The sequence below is a fragment of the Poecilia reticulata genome, linkage group LG20 (genome assembly GCF_000633615.1).
Source record: "Poecilia reticulata strain Guanapo linkage group LG20, Guppy_female_1.0+MT, whole genome shotgun sequence".
Lineage (NCBI taxonomy): Eukaryota > Metazoa > Chordata > Actinopteri > Cyprinodontiformes > Poeciliidae > Poecilia > Poecilia reticulata.
In genome coordinates this window covers 13,860,132-13,881,535 of record NC_024350.1, presented here as the reverse complement: position 1 = coordinate 13,881,535, position 21,404 = coordinate 13,860,132, and the positions used below count along the sequence as shown (strand labels likewise).

General features: G+C 39.9%; 1 protein-coding gene across 6 annotated transcripts in view; it reads right to left on the bottom strand.

Annotated features, from left to right (window-relative positions):
• The window catches only part of ncoa2 (nuclear receptor coactivator 2), a 74,156-nt gene that overhangs the window by 32,338 nt on the left and 20,414 nt on the right, over positions 1-21,404 (bottom strand). For all 6 annotated transcript variants that reach the window (XM_017301950.1, XM_008396349.2, XM_017301952.1 and 3 more), the window contains 3 exons: positions 12,032-12,139; positions 6,520-6,692; positions 1,422-1,525 (listed from right to left, as the gene is read on the bottom strand). In XM_017301950.1, coding sequence (XP_017157439.1) covers positions 1,422-1,525; positions 6,520-6,692; positions 12,032-12,123 — 369 coding nt within the window. In that variant the 5' untranslated portion in view covers positions 12,124-12,139. The remainder of the gene's footprint in view (positions 1-1,421; positions 1,526-6,519; positions 6,693-12,031; positions 12,140-21,404) is intronic.

The following is a 21,404-nucleotide window of genomic DNA, read 5'->3' as shown; positions in this document are numbered from 1 at the left end:
GGGGGAGGGGGGAGGGGAACGCGGGAGATCTGAGCGAGGCGGGGAGGGCGGAAATGGGTGAGAGGACGGACTCAATGGACTGATTCATTCGATGAGCTGTTGCTTTCTTTCCCATTATACGCAAGCACTTCAGAGGCTCTCCGTTGTACAACCGGGCCATTGCTCAGCTTGGTGATTTACAGCCAATCAAGGGGCGGATACAAGATGCTGGCAGCTTTAGCCTCACACAGCTACACTCTGACATAATCACTACTGGCACAGCTGCGATTGTTCTCCGTGAATGGTGCTCTTCGGTAGACATCAATCATAATTTCAAGAGGTGAGTTGACCTGTGGTGGAGTCTTTCACTTAGTGCGACACTATTAAGAGGAGTGTATGATGAAATCTTGGACCTGAGTGCAATTTGATCTCAGTGTGAATACAGATGTTCTGTGGAGACGTGTTCATCAGGGTTAAAGTTCTGGAGAAGTATTAAGGAGGGTTTAGGCCGGACGCATCATCTTTACGTTGAAAGAGTAAAACAAGACAACGCCGTTCACAAACTGACAGGCTAGGCAAGGAGAGCTTTCTTTTTTTTTTTTTTTCTTTTTTTTTTTTTTTGAAGCAGCCAAGAAGACCGTGGTAACTGTGGAGGAGTTGCAGGTGGGAGAATTTGTTCACAAGACAACTATTTGTCAATCTTTCCATAAATCTGACAATAACGGAAGGTTGGCGAGCAGAAAGTCACTTTCTGTCGTTTGAGGCACAACAGACGTGTGGAAGAAGACGGACAGTAACAGGAAATTCAAGACTGAACTTCTTAACCTATGGATGCAGCTAAACTCAGGACAAACCCGTCGGAAAAGCTTTTAGGGGTTGCAAAATACTTAATACTGGCTTGGAAGTATTCCTTCTTGTGGGACAGTAACTCTAAACATGCAACATGAATTACAATGGAATGACTTAGATTACTGATGCTCAGAACCCCCCATCTTGCATATTGTAGGGGTTTTTCTGCTGTGCCTCAAGCCTGACTTAAATGTGTGATTAACAGGTTTCTGCAACATATTATAGCTTACTGTGGAGGCAATAGTCATTTGAGACGTACCTAAACCATAAAGAACAGTGGATTTCTGAGGACTAGGTTTGAAAAACACTGGTTTATTTTAGAGATTATTACTGTGTTTAAATAGCCTAGTTAATAATCTATTGTAAGACAAGAAAAGTACAATCTAAGTTATTGCGCAAAGAATAAAGTCCACATTTTAATCTCTTAATGTGTGAGAGACATGCACCAAAAGTTTATATATAATATTAAAAAATAGTCTCAATAAAAACTCTAGGAAGTTTAAAGGGTAATGTGACAAAAATGTTAAAAGGAAAAGAGAAGGCACTGCAAATGACATCATGATGAATGAAAAATACAAACGCAATCCACCCACCTCCAGCATCATTGGTCCCAAGGCGTCTTTGTCAATCACACTTTGGCCTGTTGATGAGACATCAGCCTTCTGCACCTCCTCCTCGTTTGCTGCTGCAGCCTTTTCTGTGATCAGATAAATCAATAAGACAAACTTAAAAGCCACATACAGGGATCCAAAGCAACAAGTTGATAATGCAGAGGGAGAAAAAAAAACAAATAAAAACACAACAACACAACACCACCACAAAGACAAAACTTAGAGGTCACCGAGAAGAAGCACGAGCAAACGATTCTGCATTTCCCCCTGCAGTCGACCCACATACTTTAAAGAGGTCACTGGCTGACAGGGATTTTAACAAGTATCCATCTGGTAACAAAGCAAACACATTCGGTCCCTTTGTGAAAACATGCGGCTGGCCGTGGCTCCAGCCCAAGCGCACCGCGGCAAACAGAGTGAAAGGTTGCTGTAAATGAGCGTGTCAGAGCGCACGACTGCCACACTGGTGACAGACACTGGATGGATTACACCGCCATGTGCAGGAAAAAAAAAAAAAAAAAAAAAGAAGGGCTATTATGGAACAGGGAGAATGTGTAAACAAGTCATGTACAAAATAGGAGAACAAATTGTTCCCAGGAAGGGCAGAACATTTTTACTTATCCAATACCACAAACAAACTTAATCATGTTATCATCAATAATAATATGAAATTAGATTAAGCTATCTTAAGCTCAAAAGTTAGCTTTTCAAAATACGTCCAACAAATATAGGAAATTCATCAAATGAAAAAAATTTTGATTTTCTTGCAACAGAACAGATTCCAAGATTATACTGTGTTTGCACAACATGTTCAGCAACATATTAATATGTTGCTAAACTGTAATTTACCAGTGATAAAACAAATTCAATAGAATTTAGAGATGCATAGAGAAATGGGACGGTGACCAAAACTGGTCACCTAGTGCTTGTATAATTTCTTTTTTCAGTCATACCTTGCGAGTCACAAGCTGAAATTTTTGGGAATCTTTGCTCTAAGGAATACACACGCTGCTGTTTCAGCAACGCTAGCCACGCTAATCACTAGTAGGAGATGTTATAGCTGGTTAAAAATGTGAACTAAATGGTCAAAAATCCAGGTTAAAGAAAAATAAAAATGTAAAAAAAATCACACTTCTGATTGGCGGATTTGTTAACATTTTAAAATGGCACGGATAAAGAAACGTACAAAATTCCAAGACCAAAACCCTTAAAAATCACCAAACATTTCATTTAGATTTGAACAATTAAGAGATTCCTCTTAGCCTCAGTAACTAAAATAATGAGTTATGACTTTGTCCATGTGACTGGGTTAATAAACATGCAGAGAGGCCTTATGTTCATAGCGTAGGCTGCCCTACTTTCCAAGCAGACGATGAGAGGCGGAATATGAGTGGGCTGTTTGGGGGATGTGGGGGGGCACATTTAACGGGCGCACCATGCCAAGGAGAGAGCTGACCATATGGTGACAAAAGATTGTGGTGAGAAGCAAACAGAATCACGCTCTTCCTTTTTATGGGTATGGATGTGTGAAAGTTGACACGAATGCAGGTTTCCCTCTGCGCTGTGGGTTTGTGCAACAGCCCACAGACAAGTATTAATCTTTTCCAGCATTAATGATCCGTGCATCAGCAGGACCTCTCCAGGCCCAGTGGGGTCCTGCAGACCAACACAGCTGCCCTGAGTGCAGACCCATCACTCACTGTCATGGCCGCCTCCCCTGGCTTTCCGTCTCTCTGCAGAAGTGTGGCACTGTGCCACGGATAGCAGGAGCGATTGATCACTTAAAAGGATTGTGTAACGTATTAACAACTACATCATAAACTGGCGAGACAGGGCACCATATACGCTTTACTAGCACATTAATTTACAGAGCAGCGGCGCCTTTTCTTTTGCTTTTTTTTATTGTGCAAAGTTGCCCATTAGCAGATAATGCAAAGTCCTATCATTATTATTAGTTTTGCTATTAGTTTTTCAACTATGGATAGGTGTTGAAAATTTTTTTCTGTTAATGCCATTGTCATTTGAATTTTGTATCGAATCTGATTGTCTCATAAAAAATTTTAAGAATTAGAAAGGTAAAGCGTCACAAACAAAAGCAAACGATATATTCAAAGGAGAATATCCTTTTCCACACTGCTGTATTTATCCAGTTATGGACTAACAAGGCAGAGAAAAAGAAAGAAAACATAATTCATCTTATTTCAGTGAGGATAAACAACAGGGTTTTAATGTACAGCTGAAGGTAGGAGGAGAATTATTTGATTATTTAAAACCCCACTCATTCAATCACAATGAGATTTCCTTCATTTTGAATATTTGTTGGTGGAAGATTGACCTGTCTGAGTTACAAGTGATCTGCAAACTAATGTCACAAGGTGCTTTAAAATTTTACATAAGAATATTCTTTTTCTTACATGAAATCAGGTGAGAAAAATCATTTCAGTGTTAATCATTAGACCTAAGAGGGAACCGTTCATCGACTAATTACTACTATTACTTTGAGCTCGTAACATTGTGGCTGGATGAAACCCCGACTTCCTCTTTGGTTGACCTTACGCGGCTCGTATCCTCAAACCTCAGAAACTTGTAGCTGAATCTACAGCGCTAAAGCACATAAACATGCAAAAAGCTCCCTTAAATATATACCAATATGCATATTCTCCCATCTACACACACACAAACTGAATTCATGGATCATTTACTCCATTAGCATAATATCACACTGGATACCTTTGAAACTTCAGACCTTGAAAGTGAGTATAGTTATTTAGTAGTTAAAAACAGGTTCACTATATTCACTTTTTACAGCATCGTTAGTGTCACATTTACTTGCACCACTGCCAACCGAAAAGCATTTTGCACACACTTCTACCGCTTCCAATTTTTCGAGAATAAGACTAGAGTGAAATCTACAGTTTCATACCAGGTCTTCTAATGCCATCTTCTCTTCAACTCAAATCAAATAGGTGTTTAGAAAGCAAATAATATAAAAAAGCAATAAGAAATTGTTTATAAGACAGTTATAAAATATATAAACTTTATAAAATTCCGTCAGTACAAATGTCAATACAATTGTTTTTTAAAACTTTGAAAGATCATGAGGTCATTATTATTTTTGCTTTACCCCTTAAAGCTGCCTCCACAACAAATCTCTATCTCAACATCTCAGCAGGAAGAGAAAGAGGCCCACAGCATCACTGATCCCCCACTGTACTAAAAAGTGTGCATGGCGTGCTTTTCCACATATTCGCCCTTCGTTTCCCATTAGACCCACATGCAGTGTTTGTTGCCTGAAAGCTCAGTCCTCGTCTCGCCTCAAAGCACACAGTTCTAGCGAAGGTAAGTGTAGAGTCTGGGAAACGGCACATTCAGCCCTGTGATGGTGGAACAGGAGATGTTTTCACCACAGCGTCTTCGGATAAGCTTTGCTTTAGACTAAGTGACCCCTGACCAGCCCAATCTTGAAGTACTTCTCTAATTATAAGCTTGGAAATTTCTTTTGCTTCCTTTTCCGCCCTCCTTATGATGTGTTGGGTGGTAAGATACACATGGGGCCTTATCCGGCTTATTTGAGAGTTTCTGCAAGTATCTTTAAATTTGAGACTTTTTACTCCAGTATGGTAGACATTTTGCTTTACTTACAGATGCACCTTAAAATAGAATATCATAATAAAATTTTTTTTTTTAAAAAGCTGGTGTAATAACACCTTGGTTGCTCAATTGAAAAAGTGAATAAACAAATGAATCACACCAACAGATTTCTCAAAATGGTACAACAAAGCAATTGACAAATGTCAAGAGTTAAAATGACCACGACATTAAAAATCTGGGTGTATTTAAGACCTTTAATCTTAAAATTAAGGTTGTTACAACTCGGACGTTTTAGGATCACTCCAAAACTATCCTAGTTTTTCACAATATGTCGTCTAAGCTCGCCAAGTCTGACTATAGATATATGTAGATTCAAGCAGGTAGCTCTTTTATTGCACCCTTTTTCTCACCTTTATAACACATCTGCCTTCCATAAAAGGCATGTTTTCTTGCCTTTCCCATGTTGAAGTGTGACTAGAAGAAATGGGCCTGTGCTGTACCGCATTAAAATCCACAGGAAACAGAAAGACTTGCTTATAAAATTATAAAGGTAAGTATGCAATACAAATGATTCAGGTTCTCTTACTTAATAAGAGAGATGCAAGAACATACAGTTGGTAATATCCCTACTAAACTTATGCAGCTGAATTAAATGGTTGATTTTTTTTTTCCTCAAATTTTTACGCACCACAATTATACTATTGGACCAAAAATATTGTAAGCTTTTTTCAGACCTTTATCAAGAAAAAAAAAAAGGAAAAAAGAGAGAGACTTTTGATTTGAACTGCACCTTTCACAGAAAAAGATGTAGCGCTGACATCTGACACAACCCTTCCATAGAGTGAGAAATGAAGTGCGGTTAAAAGAACCTTAGGCATTCCTTCAAAGCACAACGTTCAGCATCTATAAGCAGCTATAAAAAGATTCCCCTGCCTGACCACCGGCCTATAGAGGACAGAGAGGAAGAGGATGAACCAGCCATTTGTTTGCTTTGCTCTGTGTGAATGCAGACGGCTTGATGTGGAATGGGATTTTTGTTTCACTTTAGTCACTTTTACATAGCAGACGTACGAGTCAAATAAAATACAATGAGAATATCAACTGGCTTGATTTGTGCATCTTAAAAAGACCAAGTTCTTATTTATTTTTAAATAAGATATTCTGGCACCCTTTCTCAAAAGCAAGGACCAAGCTAATATCTGTCTCTAAATTTACAACAGGAGAACATTTTAGCTTTGCAACAACTTTGAAGGAAAAACGGAATATTCCCACTGATTGTTGCTTGATTAAAAAGAACATTTTGAAAAAACTTTAAAACGGTTACTTAATCGTCAAGCAACATGTCCCCCTCCCCCACGAGCTGTAAATTCAAAATGTTCAATATAGCCCTGAGCAAGCGTTCACTTTTATTATTTCATTTTTTTGTCATGTTTTTTCTGCAGTTTATTCACAATGCAGACAGACGGCACGACCAGGCTGCCACTCGTACCTTGCTCCTTTATTTGCCTGATCTGCTTCACAGTTTCCTTCAGGATTGCACATTTGTCAGGTTTGACGTTGAAGTTGTCGATGTCGTTGAAGTTGGCGAAGATCAGCTCGGCGAGCTCTTCGATATACTTGTTCTCGTGCTCGCGGTTGCGCTTCTCGTTGCTCCGCTTGGGACTGCAGAGACATAAAAACAACAAGAGGGGAAAACAATTTAAAAAAAAATTGTTTTTTAAAAAAAAAAAAAAGCAATGGGGGACCAATGTTGGGGAAAATTACGAAACCCTATCAACTTTTTCTTTTTTTAATTAAAAAAAGATCACTTAGATGGCTAATTTAGCTTTTTTTTAGCACATCAAACAAGAAGATACAAGCATTTTCTAGAGCGAAGAAATGACACCCTCCTTCCTAAATCCCGGTGTTACCCTCCTTGGTTGGAATAACTTTTAGTGAGTTGCTCCTTGAAGACATCTGCCACTCTTTACTTGAAGCTGTAAAGTGTTTAAATTGTTTCAAGCCACAGCATCTCAAAAGAATAAATATCTGGACTATACTCCAATCCAGGACCTTCCATCTGTTAATTTTGAAGTGGCCCGGATTCGCTGTAGCAAAGCATCTCCACAAGACAATTCTTCCACCTCCACACTTTTCAGTTTACATGAAGCTCTTCTCCGCTAATGAAATTGGATTATTCTGAAGATGCTGGTGTCTAAATAATTTAGTGTTGGATTCATCTGTCATTTAAATAAGATATTCTGGCACCCTTTCTCAAAAGCAAGGACCAAGCTAATATCTGTCTCTAAATTTACAACAGGAGAACATTTTAGCTTTGCAACAACCTTGAAGGAAAAACACAATATTCCCACTGATCGTTGCTTGATTAAAAAGAAAATTTCTTTTTAATCTTTCACTTGTTTAGCTCTGGCAATATTTAAGCTAGGTTTGCAGTTGATTCACTGAACTAGGACAGAGGCAGTATGCGATAAACGTGCCAGCCCCGCCCATTCGTGTTGGCGCGACTCCTGGTCCTTTCACTCAAACTGGACAATCTGGAATGTTCTCTTGCAGAGCAGGTTCACCTGCACTGACATGTATAGGAACTCTCTCTACCACGGCTCACGATTGGAGAATACAGCACCAAAGTATGCATCAAGTATATAGGCCACACCGCTCGCTCGACTCACGCGCGCGCTCAATGGGAACCTCTAAAAGCGTGACTACAACTTAAGTCCGTTTTTCTTGACGAGCAAACACTGCCTCTACTGCACTCTCTTTCTGATTGTATACAGGAATGCACTTTTATATCAACAACGGCAAGAGTTGTTGTAAGTCTAATGATGACACTTTAGGGTTTCTTAAGGCATCTTTTAGCATGTGGCAGTCTGTGTTACGGGAGAGTGGGCTGACATGACCAGATGTGGGCATTTGTTGCATTCATGCTCCACTTGTAGCCTTTTTTTTTTAATACAGTGATGATTCTGATTTTAAACTCTTCAAATCCCCCCACCATGCATATTGGAGCTCAGACAGCTCCTTTAATCTTTCCATATTGTTCACACTCACTTATACAGTTAGAAGCACCGAGCTAAATATCTGAGGTTTTAACAGCAAACCTTCAAAATGCTTACTAAAGTTTTTATAATCATGCGTACCTAATATGATATGTCTCTATGTAATTCCAGACATTTTAGGTAGCAATACATGCAAGGCTTGTCACTATCTGGGTCACATATGACTATGGCTGTTTTAAATTATTATTTCAGTAATCAAGTAATCAACTAATTGTTCTGAGCATCTAGGTTGTAGCTGACTTAAAGAAACATATGAGAGAAAATGCTAGTCAACAATTCAGTTCCTATTTAAGAAAACACATTTAAGACACACTTAAAATACAATATGATTCAATAAAACTCTTAGTCTCATTATCTCACAAATTAAAAAGCAAACTTAGAGACATTAAACATTGCCTTTTTGTAACACTTCACTTTCAGTCTCAAGTTTGAAGTATGAAAAAGCTTCTTTTTTTTTTTTTACACATATTTCTAATCTATTTTTTATTGTTTTTTCACATCATTACTCTTCTTGATCAGTAAGTACAACAAGTGAGAAAATGGAGCTTGAAGATATTAATACAAGCTAAAAATGGGGAGAGTTGCAGTAATAAGCCGGCTGAGCACAAAGCATGTTAAACTGACAGCAGTTTAAAGTAATATATCAAGTTTACTTTGATCTCAGGCCTCTAAAGTTAATTAGTCAGGTTGAATCAGGCTCGGACACGATGTTTACAGGCTCGATCAAGCTGGTTTTGATTGTTTTAGGACCAACCTACACCTTAATGTTTCCTGCTGAGGTGTTGCCGCATTGAGGAGGCGCTATTGGAAAGCTTTCTGTGCCTCTCCATCTCCCTCCATAGCTGCTAATAGCACTTAGCATTCTTCATTAGCACATTAAAGCGCTGCACACCTCACCCACAAAGTTTAAAAACAAAACAAAACAAAAAAATCATATGATTGCAGTGAATTAAAAGTAATCATAATTGAACAATGTGTCGAGGAATTCTAATAATCAAGGTACTTGAATTAATCAATAGCTTTGATGAATCGTTATAGCCCTACACTGTACTGTGTGCTCCTATGGTTAAACCTCAAGTCTGTCGATGTGGTTGTGTTGGTCGCTTCGGTATTATAAACACACCCAAATTGATGCCCAAGATGGTCACTGTGGTTAAGGGTCAGGACTGCAATAAGGCTGTTCCATCCTCTCCACTCTAAATCGCAGTGTGAACAAAGGCTGACGTCTTGGAGGATAGAGCTCAGTCCACGAGAGTGGATTCATGTGAAGGCCACTGACTGCACAACCTCATCTCTGTATCCCTCTACATTGAGATTTCCACCTGGAGCGACGAGCCTCGTTTTTTTTTTTCCAGCGAGGGACGTACCGCCCCTCGCCATCACGCTGCCTACACCTAAAGATGTTTCGCATTAGCAGGGAGAAATTGCCAAGTTTTTCATGGGGTACAACCCACATCCTCAACCCTGTTGCTCAAGCCATAAATGTATTTTTCTTACACTCTGTTACTCTGGCACCATTTAAGGGGGAAATAAAACAGGTTTCCAACAGTTTAACATTCATTATCAACAGGTTCATACATGTGGCGCCGTGGACGACCTTCCTAAACAAGCTCAGCATAAAAATAAAAAAAATTAAAAAAAGCTGTAGGCCATCGTGTGAAGGAAACTAGATACGTTTACGCGGGACATTGAAGCTCCTGTAAAAATTCCTGGTATCTCCTGGAAAAGATAACTCATTATCTCCTCAATGGTTCTGGGTCAATTTGTGCCCTTATTTTAGATCCAAACATTGCTCTGTCATCCCAACCTACTTTCCTTTAAACCTGCAACCAAGCTGCTTTATACTTTAAATTAATTCAACAGAGCTAATTATATAGAAACACTGAATTTGATTGTTCAAGATTTTATATTACCCCTCGTTTGATTCTTGGCCGTGCACATTTGTATTGGTTGACATTTATGCAGGGTTTCCCCCAGTGCATTATAAGCCACGCTTTACTAGCCCCGCCGCCAGGCTAAATGTTGCTTGTTTACGTCTTTTTTTTTTTTTTTAAGCCGGGCTGCAAGCGTCTCTTTTGCTCTTAGCATTTCACTAGCAGAGCAGATTTATTCCTAAAGGATAGATTTATAATAGATAGTTTATGCATTTAAACCCAATAGCGCGTGGACTAATCACACAGCAGGTGTCTCTGCGCTTTGCCTCTGCGCTTTGCCGCTGCTTTACCTCAGCAAGGATCGCGCGGGCCTCCTTTCACTTAAACTGGACACAGGCTGACCTGTATGGATATTTATATAAACATACTGTGAGGAATTATGATCCTTTGGAGAACTCTAGGTAAGGGTTTAAAACCCGCCGCGTTAGCGCTGGTTGCGCAGCTCCATGTGAACCGTAGGAATAACTTTTTGCGAATTCAGAGGTGCGCGTTGTGGAGAGGTGAGAATGATTTATCTTTGTGAACGAACAATTATATGTGGCGTTTACATCTCAACATGCTGCCCAGCGTGTGGCTCGGTGCCTGTCTTCCCTGTAAAGTTTATGTCTGTGACCGGAGCGTTTGTGGATAACGAGCAGCGCTAACCTCATCATGCAGGTTCAGCTCGGTGAGGAGCTTTCGCCCTCCCCTCGGAGTCACGCATCACGCTGATTTTATATTATTTTATAATTTTTTTAGTATTACTGTTCAGGTCACACGATGCATCAAACCATATCAAATGCGTTGTCTACTTGGAGTTAATGCGAGCGGCCGCACGGAGATCTTTGAAACTCGTCCCATAAACTCGACCAACCAAAATAGTTTCTATGACGATTAAAAACTCAGACACGAAATGGAAGAGCTACATTAGCAGCATTGAATTAAATCTCCCGTTTGTTGCGCATCTCTGCGTAGTGCAGCAGATTACCTCATCATGCAGGGCCGGTCCAAGGCTGGATGAGGCCTTGAGCAGAATTGGATTTAGGGGCCCCTTTTGTTGCTAAAAATATATCAGCACCTCTAACAGCTTCTGTGTTAGATTTAGTGAAATATGGGAGAAGAGAGTAGTTTAATTGGCCAGCCTAAAAAGCAATAAGTTATAATCGCAGTTTACTAATTTGTATTTGTAAATTCAAAGATTAAACTCACAGCATCAGATTGTTGCTATGGTAACAAAGCAATCTAATTATGAATATTGTTCTTTGAAGTTTTACAAAGTAAACTTGCCAGCTCCTTAAAATCTTATATTTAAATGTTAAACAATTTAAAATAATTTAATTTATGTATGCCTAAACAATTGAATAAAATTTAATAATCTCAATAAACAAGTGTTACATTTATGTATCTGTGGTCTGTTTTAAAATATTAGTGTTTATGGGGCCCCTGAAGCCCTGGGGGTCTGATGGAGCTGCTGACATAATTTGGATTAAACAGAAGTGCAAATTTGTTGTTTTTAGACTAGTTGTGGGTTTAAATAGCATTTCACTGGAGATCTTTTCCCGTAACATATAATTACACAGTAATACTTTTACATTTCCTGTCAACTTAATATCTTTTAATACAAAAACACGGTGGACCACCTCGACGCCCCGACCACCGGGCTTAGCAAGTTTTCTGGGGGAAACCCTGTTTATGACATACAAGATTGTAACCGATATCAAAACCGAATATTCAGCGTCCTATAAGCCTGTTTTCTTACCATGTACTGTGTGGAGATTTTAAAATAAAATAAAAATATTTTAAAAAAAAGATCACTTTACGTCATTATCTGTAAAATTGAGTATGAAATTTCCTGAGCAGAACTGCAAGAGTCTAAAATTGTAGATGGCTAAATTGACCTGCACCGCTGCTTGATGGAGTTTCTTTATTAGAAAGTTGAATCTGCAGTGGCCTGGTAATTCGAATTACTAACACGACGAAAAACTAAAATCTCTAGGTGGGGGTGTGAGATGAAATCATTCTTGAGGCTTACCTGGGTCCTATGAGTTCGGCGGAGCATTCTTTGCGTTTTCGTGCTTCTGCCCTCGCAGGGTCAGATGAGTTTTCACCGACTCCACTCATCATCAATGCATATCAGCGTCTGCAAATGAAACGCACAGGAAATCACAGTTTTAAATAAGAAGCAACAATTTCACTAGCTAACTGACTGAGCAAAAGGTAAGACAGCAAAGGTATGTGAAAGGATGACAATGCAGGACTGAGTGAGGGCCCTTATGGCCATCTGCATACAACACACATACAAACACACGCACACATACAACACACACACACAAAGTCTGTGCTGGAAGCATAAGTTGATCCAGTCCGGGAGAAATGAGTGAAAATGGAGCAGAGGTAGAGATTCAATCATTTCTCTCCGATGGCACAGTTCTCCCCAGAGAGACTGAAATGAGAGCACCGCGCTTCGCCTGCAGCAACAGACTGTGCGCTCAACCGTGTGCTGAGAAAAACCCATTCGCTACATAAAACCAAGTGAAGCCAGCTCACATTCAGGACAGAGAGTTTACAGTAACGTGTGCCTGCGTCACTGTACGGACCGCCATTCGCCTGGAAAGACTCGAGGTCAATCAAAAACACAACAATAAGGACTCCTACTGTTTGAGGTTATGTGGAAATAACACTTGCCTACTTAGAAATGTCTTATAGGGTCACTTCCTACACTGTACACATTGTTTTTTTTTTTTTTTTGCTAAATACATTTGGGAGTCTCTTGAGGGAAGCAAACAGTTGAAGCACAAAGAGTTTAAGTGGCAGAGAGGCAGCTGGAAGTGGAACAGTGTTTGTGGTAAAAGGCTATTTACTTGTTAATTTGGGATAAAAAGGAGTACAATGGGTTTACTTCGGATACTCAAAAAGAGGGAATGATCCAAAGTTAATCAAAATCAGCTGTCCTTTCTTCCTCGGATAATGCTTTACCAGTTGTCGTACATTTTTATTTTACTAAATTATAACTTTGTCCAAGTTTCACTATACGAGACGATTGGTTTGAATGGTCTCGTATACAGAGACCAGTCTTGTGTACCAGGGGTCTTCAAATCCTGGCACTGAAGAGTGGCATCATGCAAATTTTAGACGCATCTTTGCTTCAGCACGCCCGAGTCAGATCATGAGCAGGACACTGACGATGTACTTCAGCCATCTGACGATCACAGAATCTACAATAAATTCTACTGAATTTTTTGAAGATTCTACAATTAAAATTAACCCGGAATGTCACAATTTTTGAGTTTAATCTAAACATTATATGCTTTCCATGACAAGCTAACAGATTTCTCCCCTTGACGATCACAGATAAAGTCAGCGCCCAGTGGGTGCTGCTGCCCTTCTGATGCGCTCAGCTGATGCTCAACAGAGTAGTGTGGTAGATTCCTGGCCACAGTTGCATATTGAATAGTCAATAAATATTTTCTTTTTAATATTATTGACCTGACAGAGCAGAGTGGCTGGGGGTAAAAAAAAAAAAAAAAAAAAAAAAAGATTTCCTGCACTGAGAAAAATTGTTTTTCAAAACAGATTCGGCAAACAAAAGCTTTAAAGTTGGATCGGTTAGGCTCTTGAAACCAACATAAGCAGTTCTCAAAAGCTAAAACTGCTCCTTCTCTATCCTACTCTTAAGTTACCACGAGCAGAATTTGAGGGCACTAAATGAAAAACCATCAATTATTAATCAAAGTGCAGTAATATCTTATTAATTACCATCGTCCTCTGAAAATCTGTCAGCAGCTAATGGACTCAGGTTTAAATATATAGAAGGATACCTTCAGTATCTTAGAAAGTAAAAACTCATTGCCTTACAAAATGATTACATTAAAAAGCATGTAAATAAAGTTCCTTGAGGCAGTTGATGTTGCTAAACCTCGTTGTACTTTATTGAGATTTTATGTGATGGAGTAAGGCATAATTATGAACAGAAGGGAGGGTGTCTTGAGGGTAAAGGGCATCATTAGTTTTTCTCCCACACAGCTGTTTGAATGCAGACCAAAAAGTTCAACTTTGGTCTCGTCTAACCAGAGCGCCCTCTTCCACATGTTTGATAAATGGATTGTTGCAGGCTGCAAACAGGACTTCTTACTAGGGTCTGTCACAATAAACAGTAAATCAATTAATAGCATGATAAATCAAAGCAAGCTCAATATCTTCCGATATTGAGCTTGTTTTTGTTTCCCTCTTTCTACCGAAAACTGGAAAGCAAAAGTCTTCAGTCTGGTGCTTTGGTCTCGACTAGCCCTTAATTTGAAGGACAGTTTTGTTTACAGACACTCCATAATTAATTTATTTGTTTTTTATTTTTTGTTGGAGTTTTTTGCTCGTTTATTTTGGATATTTAAAATGTCTTCCAGTTCCAGTGTCGAATGTTAAGATACTTGTTAGAATTTGAAGTTTAGTGAATCTTCGAGAACGTGTTCTTGCATTGTTAGGCCGTTACCGTTATATTACTTGGAAAATGGTCTCAAAACAACATTATTGCTTGTCAAAATAATTTCTGGGACAATTTATCGTCCAACAAAATTTGTTATCCTACTTTTTAATGCTTTCAACAATGGCTTTTGGAGCGCACAAGTAAAAGTTAGCATCTCTAAAGATTCTTTAGCTGCTCCAGAGATACAATGGACCTCTTGGCTACTTGCACGTTTTTTTTTTGTTGCTTTTTTTTATTATTCCATTTTCAGATGATGGCTTAAACAGTACTCGAAGAGACACTCAAAGATTAGGATATTTGTAACCAAACCCTTTATTGATCTTCTCCAAAACTTTATTCCTAAGTTATTTGCTTTTTCCCCCATGATGCCATTTATTCAGAAATGTACTACAGTAAGCCTCTGAGACCTTAACAGAATATCTGTATTTACACTGAAAATTAAAAAAAAAAAGTTTACAACAGGATAATTAGCCTTTAAAGGGAACTTTAAAGCATTTAGCTGCATTGGATTATTATTTATGGGCATCAGAATAAAGTGAGACAGAATGGGAATGTCTACAACACTTTAAATCCAAACAAACCCCACTGAAGGATGCAGTGAGCAATAACAAGACAAAATGTTTTTTAAACAGCAGGGTCAGGGGGACATGAATACTTCTGCAAGGGACCGAATCTATGGTTTCGGCTCGCAAAAGAACGAACCTTTAAATGAAACCCTTCAAAGAGAACATGCAGGTCTTTTCCCAGAGTAGGTACCACAGCTGGCGCATGCTGTGTTGTGTTAGCGTCTCAGCTACCCTTACCATGGAAACAGCTATGACACACACCACTTGCTGCCATTACATAAGGAGGAAGCAGAGTGGAGAACGCCAGTATTTAGAGGAGAGCAGGGTAGCATAGCCTGGCAGATGCTGGCTAAAATAATGAATGAGGTAGTGGCCATGCAAACCTTAGTCTGACTGCCTCCTGCCCTGGAGTGACCCACTGTAAGCTAGCAGTAGCAACTGGCTCGACATGAATGAAGCCAAAGCTTTGGCTACGGTTTTAAACATGTCCTTTTGACAAGTGTCTTGAGTTCCCTTGTTGACTAGCACTGCGAGTGAACAGACACAAACGCCTGAGTCCATGTGTCCTACTGTTTTGCTATTTTGAACACCGCCATCTTTGTGCAGAGCAAGCTGTGTGCTGGCTGAAAACATAAAACTCAATATTAGAGGTTATATCATTTTTATTAATGGCAGCAGGCCATTAAACTCTAATAGCCAAGTGCCATTCTCCATTTTTATTGGCCGGGGCAGGGCTTTCAAAAGCACAAGTTACCATGGGGATTCTGATTCTGATTGGCTGAGCGTGCTTCGCTGAGCCAGATATGATTGGTCGCCTCCATCTCCTTGACATAGCAGCAATGATGGGTCACTCTACATTGAGACAAATAAGTGAGACTTGAAGTACCGAGCACGTCTCAATGACACCAACACAGACGACCAGACGGCCTGGCAAGCAGGCTGCCGGCTGCTTCTGTAGCTGGGAAAGGGGAGCGGGGTCTCAACACAGGCACACTAACAGGGGGTTCCCATCTAGAAAAAAAAAAAAGGAAGAGTCTGGACTGCTGGCAAGCTAATAACCACTGGGAAATCATTAGCAAACAAATATGCTGTAAAAATGCGCTTACATTTACAGAACATAGAGTATGAAACAATCCCTCAGAGGGTAAAAGAACTACTACTATGTCTGCTTTCAGCCTAAAGTTGCCACCTGGCTTTAAAGGAGCCCTTATTCTACAAAGCCTCAAGACCCAAAATGAACAAGAGTCACGTGTGGGGGAAAATCGCTGAAAGCTTCCATGTCTCTGGGGGACAATTTTAAAAATTCACGGACACTACCACAGTCGGTAAATGATAGCATTTTCTCCAACCTGCCAGGACATCTTAAGACATCGTCATCCCTCATCCTTATGAAGAAACGCATAAAAAATGACCTTCACCAGCCACTTGTGCAACAAAACGCAGAGACAACATATTGCTTCACAGTCGGGTGTCCTCCGAAGTCTGGCAAGCTTTCTATTTTTCCAATGATCTTTATGGCTAACCCCTTAAATTTCTGCTTCATCAGCCTATAAGAAATATCTCCAACAATGTAATCTAAACTAATCAGGTTTCTTCGTCTGAGTGGCCTTTCAGCACTCATTTCAATGTAGATAATGACATCAGCTTCAGCCAGCATTGTTTGCTTTTGTTGTTGGGTTGAGTTATCTCTGAGACGGATCTCGCCTCCTTCCTGAACGATATGATGAGTAGACATTCCCGTACTGTTTAAACCTGAATAGCAGGTGAAGAGGATCTTTCTGGTATCCCATGGATAAACAAAACTTCTGGAGGTCCAAAGTTTTTTTTGGCTGCTTTCCTGTAATGATGTCACACGGGGAGGTAGTATGTTTGAGGTGTTCAGAGACGAAACAAAAAAAATTGTTTAGATGTCTTTTGTTCTGTAATCATAATTGTCTGGTTTCAGCTCTACAGATGACAGATCCTTAGCCTAAGCCCTCCTTTATATAATACAAAATAAAAAGATTACGACTGATTAAAGGATAGCACAGGAAAAAAGCAATTCATTGTTACTTCTGTCTCGGGCGTCACTGACAGTGATAAGTAGGTTATAGATGGGTAGGGTAAGTAACCTCATTATGCTCTTGAATGATTGGCATATTCTAGAAAGTATCTATTACATTTGAAGCTCATCAAGCCATCAACTCCTCTAATTCATTATTACACCAAGTTAGGACATATTCTCCAACAGTCATCAGTGCAAGCCATTTGCAGTTTAAGAAAAAAGAAAAGAATATAAATAAATCTGCAAAAACCAAACAGCCAAATACAGAGCTGCTGGCCATGACATGCTTTCTTTTAGTGTCACAAGAAATTGCAAAAAGGACACCGTAAAGGAAACAAGTGATATCAGCTTTTATTTAGTCTAAACTCACTCCAGGAAGACTGTTGCAGTAAGAGATGATGCGTCAATTACCTTTGAAGGGTGTTAAAAAAAAAACATTTCAGAGATAATGCAACTGAGAGCTCATCTTGCATTATGTGATTTATAAGCGTTAAGTTGAAATACATTTTCATCCTTTAGGTATAAAACGCCGTGGGCATGCCGTTTGGTTATCTTCTACGTGTTCCTGGCAAAGCAGCAGCTTTGACTGGGGAAAGCACAGTCTGAAGGACTGAGTGGAAATGATGCCGGGGGGTCATGGGGTTTATTTGAGCAATGCCCTTCTGTGTAGTTCCCCACTTTGAAACCGAGCCTGATAGCCGTCTCTACTTTAGACTCCTTCCCGTTTCTCTCACATAAACACAGACGGCGAATATTTGTGAGCCGATGGTCTGACAGTGTGAACAATTCTCACGTTGTTACTTTTTTATTCCCCCCCCCCCCCCCATCTTTATCATATCTGTGACCGACTCCCACGGCTGCACGACAGGGCATGTTATTAAAAACGCTTTAAAGAGAAACAACGCCACCTCAAGAAAATGACACTGGTAATTTTCCAGAAGCTAAGACAGAACGACATTTCTGACAAGAGGACTAAAAGCAAAACTATAGCAAATATAACTTCACAACGCCAACAAAATCTCCAGGGAAATCAATTGACTTTCAGAGTGCTCTTTAGAACGATAGCCATAGGTGTGTGTGTGTGTGTGTGTGTGTGTCGTTGCTTATAACTTGAGTGTCACATGAGCAGACCTCCACCACCCCCAGGATTGAGCTGGAGCCAACCAGTCTGGTGAGGGAGAAGTGCGGGGACGACAAGTGGTTTGACGCCGCACAAAGCACCGGAAGCAATCGCGCTCCCTCCCATCAAACTCAACTAGAACCTGCTTCTAACCCGCTCCATCAGACGGCTCCCCCACCTTAGAAATCCAACTCAGACATTCACCTGCATGTACAGCCAAGAAAACACCACACCGTGCCTCAAATGAGGACATACATAGCCGTTCTAAGACAATTTTTCTTGAGAATCCTCTCTTTGCATAGTTCTCACAACTACTCGCGATGCTTACACTGCACAGTCAAAACCAGACTGCCATAAAAAACTATAAAACTACTGATTTGCCCATTTGAACTCGCAACATAATGGAAGAAAGAAATGTCTCGAGTTGCCAAGGGGCGGCTGCATCTGCCAGTGTGCCATTCCTGTAATTTTGTGGCTTAACATGGCTTTGTTTAGAGACACACCTAGTGTTTCTGGAGCTCACTGGGCGCTGGGCAAGACTATTCATCACACTGAATAAGAAGCTATTGGGGCAGTGTTTGTAGTTTCATTCACTGCTATAACGAGGACCCTTCCAGAAAGCGCATAACCTCGGTGGGGCTGAACAATGTCTTGTTGGTGTGTAATTTGTCCTCACGTGGCGTCTCGACACAACCGGCCCCAGGAGGGACATGGGGAGCAAGAGTGCACGGATAAAGAGTGCTTCTCGAGGCCTGCAGTAAAGGCAATTCATTTCCCACAAACTGACGAGGAAATCATGACAGAAGAAGGACCCAGAGGACACTTGTCTTCTCGTTTTACGCCCCAGTATTTTTGCCAGGGTGAAAAGAGGCGTCCGGGAGAGCCAACATACACACAAACTTGTTGGATTCATGCAAGATGTTATTCAAGGCAAATATGGATTTGAACAATATCGTTTTCGGCAGAATTGAACACAGGTGGAGGTCGTGGCGAACTCTGGCCTCGCTGACAGCTGCCGTTACCTTGAACCAGATGCTGGGCTATCGGATTTGTGTCAACAGAAAGGCAGAGCAGGATGGCAAGACGACAGAAAAATGAAAGTCAAAAACCTAAAGGTACACTGTGTATTGTGACTTGGTCACGGTGAAGCCAGGGGCTCGAGCTGATTGCGCCAATTTCTCAACAAAGCCTCCAGAAAACAGATAAATCAGGTGACTTCTTAAAATGAGCCTAGTTTACGTCTCTGTTCTGGTGTGCAACCATTTACCATCCGCCTCGACAACATAAACAAACTGTCATGAGATTTATGACCACAGAACAGAACTAGTAAATTCATGAAATAAAATTTCTCTACGAGTTGAGAACCTTAATTTGAGACAGTCTACTATAACATACCATTAAATAGTCTGCAAAAGCAGGAGAGACTTTCTGATACTGTCCGGGATTCTGTCAGGCTTTACTTGGTCTACTGGGACCACTTTGTGTTATTTGGCAGTTATTAATCTGAGAATAATTTTTAAAAAATTAAAAAAAAACATGAGAGGTTCCTCAAGACACTTATTGAAGACCTTTATGCTCCCCAAAGTCTTCATATGCATTATGGTGACACACAACTTTATATTCCCATGTCACCAAGGTCGCCAAGTAATTGTGTCCATAATATAAATGACTTTATAGTTTTAAATTTGAACTGCACAATAACAACAACAAAAAAGATCAACAATGATCAAAACTGCATAGACCAACAACAACTCGAGGACATTATTTGGAATGTTGTAATATTTCAACTGTCATGTATTCAAACACTGCTTACAAACAGTTGCATAATAAAAATAAAAATTTTGGCTGATTACAATCGGTAACTCTTACCCAATAACTAAGAATATGCTGCAATTCCATGTTTTCTTATCTCATCAGGATGTTTGCTAGCTTAAGGCAGAAAAAGCTAAAGTCTTTGATTTTAGTCTGAATAATGCAGGATAAGAGATCACCAAAGAGCATGCAAGAAACCTAAATTTTAACAACCACCTAAAGCCCATTTAAAATTAACTTTGCACCATTAATTACTCCAACAATGGAAAATTCTCAAAGTTCTCCTGATGGGTAAAATAAAGCAAAAAAAAAAAAAAGAAAGAAAGAAAAAAAACTGATCAAATTGTATACGACCTAGTCCCACTCAAGATATTCTTTCCTCTGGAATCACTGCCAGGTAATGGCACTAAAGTGGCAGATAGCAACAACAAGCCAGGCCCCACATTTACTGAAAGCTGATCACATTCATCAATCTTTAATGGCGGCAGTAACTCCAGGATGTCGCAGGATGAGAAGCAGATGGTTCAGCATCTGGTTGCCAGAGAAACACTGGGGAGTACAATGGCTGGATATGTAAATCACAATGGCAATTTGCCAACTTAGCATAAAGCAATGACAAAAAACGACTACTGCTGTTACGAGTATGCATCTCCAAACAACAATGTAGTCCAAATCCATCAGTGGTTAATCGCTATGGGAAGATTTACTGATAACAGTAGGGAAATCAGGTTAATGTAGAGGCTGATGTGTTGGGTTATCCCAAGTTAATCTCCAAGGGTCAATTACCTAATTGATCTGAGCCATTATCAATCCACTACTGACCCGGCCACTTATTGTAGCATGTACATAAAAAAAAAAAACTTGTTTTGCAATAAAACAAGGTTTTTGCCTGATGAGCACATTGCAGTATAAAACTTTGAACTGTAGAGTGAACCGGTCTGATCTCCATAATTCAAATGGATCAGTTGCTTTTCAACATGGAAGGAAAAAATAGAGATGAAGAGAAACAATTAGTGGAGGGAAAAACTTAAATCTATGTCACATTAAACACATGATCGATATCAACAGTTACTACGTTCAATAGACTATTCAATCATTTCAGTGAACTCTGACCCTGAACTGCACAGTGTTCTACGGCTCTGGTCACTCAACGTCTCACAGCCAGCTAAGCGAGGTGTGTTTTGTCAACTAACTCACTCTCTTTGGTTACCCAGCAACCACCTGCACAGAATCAGTTAAAGGTTTTGCCTCCATCATTCGTAAGTGATTAAAAAAAATAAAATAGAAACAATAGCGGAGAAAAAAGAAATGAGCACAACGGCTCAAGAGGAAATTGCGAATAAAACAGAAAACGTCATGCCACGATTTTGGCTCCATTTCAGA